General features: G+C 36.0%; 1 protein-coding gene across 5 annotated transcripts; it reads left to right on the top strand.

The window, feature by feature from the left end:
- Nucleotides 1-237: 237 nt before the first annotated feature.
- Nucleotides 238-7,320, top strand: LOC124441267 (glycine-rich RNA-binding protein RZ1C-like). 5 transcript variants are annotated; one of them, XM_046991718.1, is made up of 6 exons: nt 238-625; nt 694-1,342; nt 5,849-5,932; nt 6,012-6,082; nt 6,150-6,197; nt 6,281-7,320. In XM_046991718.1, the coding sequence occupies exons 3-6, from the start codon at nt 5,909-5,911 to the stop codon at nt 6,915-6,917; spliced, it is 780 nt and encodes a 259-aa protein (XP_046847674.1). In that variant the 5' UTR covers nt 238-625; nt 694-1,342; nt 5,849-5,908; the 3' UTR covers nt 6,918-7,320. The 5 variants fall into 5 exon arrangements, 3 of the variants coding, with proteins under 3 accessions (XP_046847674.1, XP_046847673.1, XP_046847675.1); XM_046991717.1 differs by having other exon boundaries at nt 6,012-6,197; XM_046991719.1 differs by lacking the exons at nt 238-625; nt 694-1,342 and adding an exon at nt 5,586-5,685 and having other exon boundaries at nt 5,835-5,932.
- Nucleotides 7,321-7,335: the final 15 nt, after the last annotated feature.

Below are 7,335 nucleotides of genomic sequence, written 5' to 3'. Positions count from 1 at the left end.
GGGGAAGCCAAATGCTGGTGAAAATGAATGTTTTGAGTGTGGACGAGATGGTCATTGGTATGAACCATGATTCTTATTATGGTTTCTCTGAATTCCTGCCAAACAATTTGCCACTATATTTCAGGGCCCGTGACTGTCCAAAAGGCGAAACATGATGATGATTACATGTAGGGTCTTACAACTTGTTGAGATTTTACATGAAGTTTATGAAAGTTATTTTATGACATCAAATTTTTCACTGTCACTCAAGGCGTCTACCAACACCAAGAGCAAGCAACCATGATTCAATTCATCGTGGAGGTAACAGCTATCGTGCTTCAGATAGCTATCGAGGGCCAGAGAGTTATCGAGGTCCAACTTATCAAGGTGCAGACCATTACCCAGATCGTTATACAGACCGGTACCCAGATCGTTATCCAGACCGATACCCAGATCGATACCCAAACCATTACCCTGAAAGAGGGTACCGAGATTTCCATGATAGCTACAGAGATGTTTATAGGGATAGGTATCGAGTTGGTTATTATGGTGATGGTTATTATAGTGATCGTTATTTTGGCCCACCTCGTTATACTCCATATGGTTATGGTGGAAGACGAATGAGAAGTCGATCACCTCCACCCAGGTTTTAACTTGATAAATTCATGATCAATATGGTATATAGCTTGACACTGTTGAATTTCTGTCTTACAGGTCTTACCATGGTAACTATGGATACCCACCAAGACGGTAAGATGAAGTATTATGAGTCGAGTGAAAATATCTACATATCTTAGTCATCACATGGAACAGAACATTATGTACAAAACATAGTTCCCTTTTTTATCTTTTACAACTATTTTAAATGCAATCCATAGCTAGACAAGCTACTTTTACAAAGACTACAAAGGCTTGTGTCATATTACTACCAATACAATACAATTCACCTTAAAATGTTGTGAAGAACCTTCTCATTCGGAATGGCGACCATAATATTGTTAACATATGTGGCATTGCAAACTGCAAGTGTTGTAGTTTGTTATGATTTATCAAGAAATGATTGACCTGGATAAAAGATTAAAGAATACGAAGTGACAAGTATCGGTAGGCTATCTTAAACGGACGTAGGTCTTCCACAGAGGTAAAGAAATCTCGGAAACGGTTCCCATGTTGTTGATACGCTTATCGGTTTATTCGTCATGTGTGAAGTTTTCTATAGCTGTCAAAGATATCGAATCATATCCAATGTCTGTTCATTACCGAGAGTGGGAAGGATGCAGTGCAACAAATGAATACAAGATGATTAAAATCTTTGTACAGTGGTTATTTGAGTGAAGATACTTATCTGAAGGAATTTCTTTGCGTGTGATGCGGACGATGTCATAAGGCGCAAGGAATCAACACATACTTGATGTCTATAGATCACTCATCTCAAATTATTCTCACCTTACAGGGATTTGTAAAACCTATCTCTACCTTATGAAGTTTCTTAGTCATGCATTTTTTCTTTATAGGTTGAACATAAAGTTTGTGGACTAAACCATCAAGTTTTTGAACATGAAAATCAAATAACATGAAGTCTGACACATCTATGGTAAATATAGCTCTGGTGCTTTGAGTGGCTTTCAAAATGATATCCTATTTTAAACATTTTTTGTGACAAAAACTTAAGGAGACTACATGAGAAAATATGAAATTGTCCTGTGTAAAAGAATGAAATTGTGGAAATGTTGAATGAAAGTCAAAGATATTCAAGACAGGAATGTTACATGATGAAAGAGAAATATTCAAGACAAAACTATCACCTCAAAAGATGTTGAATGAAATCTGTTTACGACAGAAATATCACCAAAAACAATGTTCAGGGCAGAGATATCATCATTTGCATGAATGAAAAAGGTTCAACTGTTCAAGCAGAAATATCATTTGCAATTTTGAATGAAAGATATATATACTGCACAAAAAATGACCTTCAATGTTTAAGTAATTTTTAATGTATTTTTAACATAATATTTATGTTTGTATCTAAGTTTTTTTGTGATCTAACAGAGGACTGCAAAGTATCAGGCTTTGTTTTGAAAATATGTTTAAAAGCCATTTATTTAAAAACCACCTTGCACTTTTTACATTGAATTGCGTGACTTCACGTCTTTATATCATAAATTTAATTCTTGTTAAATATATTAATAATTTAGTAAATTTACTAATATACACATAAGAAGTTGGGATGTCTTTTTGAACTTCTGATAACGTATACAGTGTGCGAATTAACGGTGTGCAATGTGCAATTTGCACATCGTTTTAGCTAAAATGAGAACAACTGCACATCACTTTTTTCAAACGATGTGCAAAAATCAGCGGTTTTAACGAAAAACACTGTCGTGAATCATATGAATTTGTTCACGTTTGAAAATATTAATTTAGCAATTAGCGCTATATAAAAATTAACGTAATATCGATTTGATTATGTCTCCAAAGAAACACTTTTGTCAAAAAAATTGCACATCGTTTTTTCTCAACTAATTCGCACACTGACGTATATCAAAATGACAAAATGTATTTCTTTCTGAAGAACTGATCGTGCTACAAGTACACTCCAATGCTCCAGTTCAAAAATAAATAAACACATAATATCTTTAGTAAGTGATCTTAAGTAGCACATTTACCCGCTAGATTTTATTGAGATGAGGATTAAATGATCCATGTGAATTTCATAATCCACAAGAACGCTGTGTAAACGACAGTTCCACTGATCACTATACTCTACAGGAGTTCAATCTCTACATCGCCTTTTTGAAAAATTTTTAAAAAAAACAAACAATGTCACTCTAGAAGTCAGCATGAAATGGTATTTCTACAATATCAATTACTTTTTCTGTAAATACAATAAAATCACATTTGTCGATTTGGCTCATAGCCATACCCATTTGGACTTTAAAGCAATACAAATGGTTCCTGTTCAACACTTTCTTTCCACTATCATTAGGTTTCCCACAAATAGCTGCTGAGAAAAATGAAGATTTGTGATGCATATTCTTGCATGTTAGAGGGCATTTAATTTCAAGTGTCCTTGAACCACAGTATTCACCAGGCGAGGAGTGAAATAAAACCATTTCTGCTCAAGCATAGCATAAACACAAATTTCATGCTGCAAGGCGGTGGCACAAGCGTACATATCCACAGTTTCTCCCACGTAGCGGACATAATGCTTTGCTCCAGATGCTTTTCCATCGATTCGTATCGAAATAAATACGGTCGAAAAGTAGCTGGATTTTGTATCAAAACATCGTTACACATTTCTCGAATGTGAGCAAAGTTTTCGTCGCTTTCACCGTTTATAGCCAACGCAACTACTCGATAAAAGCAATTGCCGTCTCCACATACTTTTAGTTCTTTTGTCCCAACTGGCAACAAATAACCATTATAATGGAAATAAGTGCTTTAAATTGAGAATTCTCGTAAATATCACTATCACAGATATATTTTTGAAGAAATGTTTGCCCCCTGGCGATCCCAGAATGCCTTGAAAAAACCGCGCTAATTTAATGGAGACTGGCAACCGGTAAATATCTCATTACAGTCAGACAACTTGCGGAGAAGGATAACAAGAAACGCAAATAGTCAAATAAAATCTCTTCAAAATGAGGTATTTTTTTTAGACTATTCTCAAATATTCGCATTATCATAGACCTTAATTAACAGTGGTATTATTTATTCATTCTTCTCCATTAAAACGTTCTGCAAGTTTGAATAACAACGTTTCTGTTTTCCTCAGTATGAAGTCAAATTTATTGCACAATAAAATTTATAATTTTATTTTGACAAAATGCATCACATCGAGTACATGACATCGAGTTAGAAATATTATCATTTGGTTTTTTTCAACATAAATAGAAAATGATGAATTATTTTTGCAAGATCATAAATAGACTCAATACTTAGTCAATGTTCGTATTGGATGGGTATTCCTAATGTCCTGTTCGCTCTTTGTCCGAAATTAGCGAAATTTTGGCAGATTTTGCCATTTTACACACATTCTGATTCCGGAAGGGTTAAATTTCTTATAAACAATCATAACACTTTCGATTATATGGAAAATTTTATCTCTGTTATCATATTATCGATTGATTAAAACAATTCCTCGTGAATATAGAAAATATTTCAGTGCTGTCACGCTGTGACACTTAAGTTTGGCTCGGAGGAAATCATAAATATTACAGAAAGCAATTTTGACAACAATGTGATTGCGATGTTTGGTTAGGTCGTGAAGTATTGATAAGAAATATCTGGCAGTTTAAACGCAATATGTAAGGGCTTGCCAACACTTATAAACATATGTTTATACATGAAACATTGTAATATAGATCAATACATGACAACATTCTCTTCGCATTGTAAACATACAAGTTTGTTCATGTTAAGGCATCATATTACCGATAAACTGCACACCCAAGATTTGAAATATGTGTGTATAAAACAATGTTTTCTCAAAGTTGCCTGAGATCTCAGGTGTGCACTACAAACTTTTCAGTCCGCCCTAGTGTAGGATTAATAAAGTTTTCTTAGTCCTATAGAAAGAAATTTTTACTTTTATATGTCTAATTTCTCAGTGTTTTTGTAGTTGGACAGTACCTGTTGCAGCGGTAGCTGGTGGTGTAGGTCTTGTTGTAGCTGCTCCATTTGCTATTGCTGGTATTGGTTTTACATCTGGTGGTATAGCTGCTGGATCTTTAGCTGCTTCAATGATGTCATCTGCAGCAATATCCGGTGGTGGTGGGGTTGCTGCTGGCTCTGCAGTTGCAGTACTTCAATCAGCTGGTGCTGCTGGTATTGGTGCTGCAACTTCAGCAGGGCTTGGAGCTATTGGTTCAGCAGTTGGTGGTGGTGCTGCTTGGCTTTTTGGATAGTTTTAACAAGGAGAAGATAAACCACCCAAAACAAAATTACTTTCTATAGAGGTTAAAGTTGCATGTAATATGTCATTAGTATTATACATAAAATGAGTAATGTAGAAGTATAGAACTACTGCTTTATGAAAAATAATTGTTCCTTATATTTTAGCAAAAACTATGCTATTTGTTGAATGTGATTTCAACACGTTTTCTAAATTTCTATCATCTCCTACTCATTTGATAGAGTTTGTACAGTTCATTTGTACTAGCACAGTGTCATTGTTTTTCATACAGCTTAGTTGACATGGTGAGCATCTGCTTGTTTGTTGATTTTCTATTGATAAAACCATTGCTTGCATGGTCAGCGAGAAATGACATAGTTTGTCATAGCAAAGAGCAGTCTTGTCCTGCCACGAATGAAACGACGGTGACTATTACAATCATTGATGTATTCTCCCCCCCTGACATTTTCCATGTGACTCTTGACTAACGAGGTCCAAATCCGAACAGGTTTGCTACCACTTTGCCACTGTGACTGCGCCGTTAGTTGTAGGGATGAATATAAATTATTGTATTGGATGAAAAGGGAAAAGCGCTATGTCTGACGAAGAGAACAATCATAACGACAGTGGTACTGAGGAAAATGATGATGACGCAAGTTCAGCTGCAAGTCTCGCTCTAGTCGACTCGATGGTCCCCCACCAACCAAACTTTACTTTGGTAATTTACCCGAAGATTGCAAACGTTCTGAGCTCTCGGCATTGTTTGAAAAAATATGGTAAACTTGAGAAACGCGACGTGCTTCGCAGTTTTGGTGAGTGAAATCCAAAGGGTCGAGTTGTTGAGAGCCTTGAGACCATTCAGTTAAACAACCTGGGTGCTTAATGCCTTATATTGTGCCTCCCACATGTCTTGAATGTTATGTTATTGTGAAGAGACGGCGGATAGTGGTGGCTAAATTAGCTTATTTTTAATAGCATTATGAACATGCTGAAGATGCGCTAAAAGCTGTGCAGAAGTTAGATGACTCTCAATTCATGGGTGTACATATTCAAGTTCAGGTATTAAATAAGAGTAGTCCTAGGAGATGTTCGAAGATGATTTTTATTTTTTTTTTGGTCATTGCATCTCTGATTGTAGCATGCTAAAAGCAAGGGGAAGCCAAATGCTGGTGAAAATGAATGTTTTGAGTGTGGACGAGATGGTCATTGGTATGAACCATGATTCTTATTATGGTTTCTCTGAATTGCTGCCAAACAATTTGCCACTATATTTCAGGGCCCGTGACTGTCCAAAAAGACGAAAACATGATGATCGGCGTTACATGTAGGGTCTTACAACTTGTTGAGATTTTACATGAAGTTTACGAAAGTTATTTTATGACATCAAATTTTTCACTGTCACTCAAGGCGCCTACCAACACCAAGAACAAGCAACCATGATTCAATTCATCGTAGAGGTAACAGCTATCGTGCTTCAGATAGCTATCGAGGGCCAGAGAGTTATCGAGGTCCAACTTATCGAGGTGCAGACCGCTACCCAGATCATTACACAGACCGTTACCCAGATCGTTATACAGACCGTTACCCAGATCGTTATACAGACCGTTACCCAGATCGTTATACAGACTGTTACCCAGATCGTTATACAGACCGTTACCCAGATCGTTATACAGACTGTTACCCAGATCGTTATACAGACCGTTACCCAGATCGTTATACAGACCGTTACCCAGATCGTTATACAGACTGTTACCCAGATCGTTATACAGACCGTTACCCAGATCGTTATACAGACCGCTACCCAGATCGTTATACAGACCGTTACCTAGATCGTTATACAGACCGCTACCCAGATCGTTATACAGACCGTTACCCAGATTGTTATACAGACCACTACCCAGATCGTTATACAGACCGTTACCTAGATCGTTATACAGACCGCTACCCAGATCGTTATACAGACCGTTACCCAGATCGTTATACAGACCGCTACCCAGAGAGAAATATTCAAGACAAAACTATCACGTCAAAAAATGTTGAATAAAGTCTGTTTAAGACAGAAATATAACCAAAAAACAATTTTCAGGGCAGAGATATCACCATTTGCATGAATGAAAAAGGTTCAACAGTTCAAGCAGAAATATCATTTGCAATTTTGAATGAAAGATATATATACTGCACAAAAAATGACCTTCAATGTTTAAGTAATTTTTAATAAATTTTTAACATAATATTTATGTTTGTATCTAAGTTTTTTTGTGATCTAACAGAGGACTGCAAAGTATCAGGCTTTGTTTTGAAAATATGTTTAAAAGCCATTTATTTAAAAACCATCTTGCACTTTTTACATTGAATTGCGTGACTTCACGTCTTTATATCATAAATTTAATTCTTGTTAAATATATTAGTAATTTAGTAAATTTTTAAATATACACATAAGAAGTGGGGATGTCTTTTGGAAC

This window comes from Xenia sp. Carnegie-2017, unplaced genomic scaffold (genome assembly GCF_021976095.1).
Source record: "Xenia sp. Carnegie-2017 unplaced genomic scaffold, XeniaSp_v1 HiC_scaffold_20, whole genome shotgun sequence".
Lineage (NCBI taxonomy): Eukaryota > Metazoa > Cnidaria > Anthozoa > Malacalcyonacea > Xeniidae > Xenia > Xenia sp. Carnegie-2017.
The sequence above is the reverse complement of the archived record's forward strand: the minus strand, read 5'-3'. Positions and strand labels throughout refer to the sequence as shown.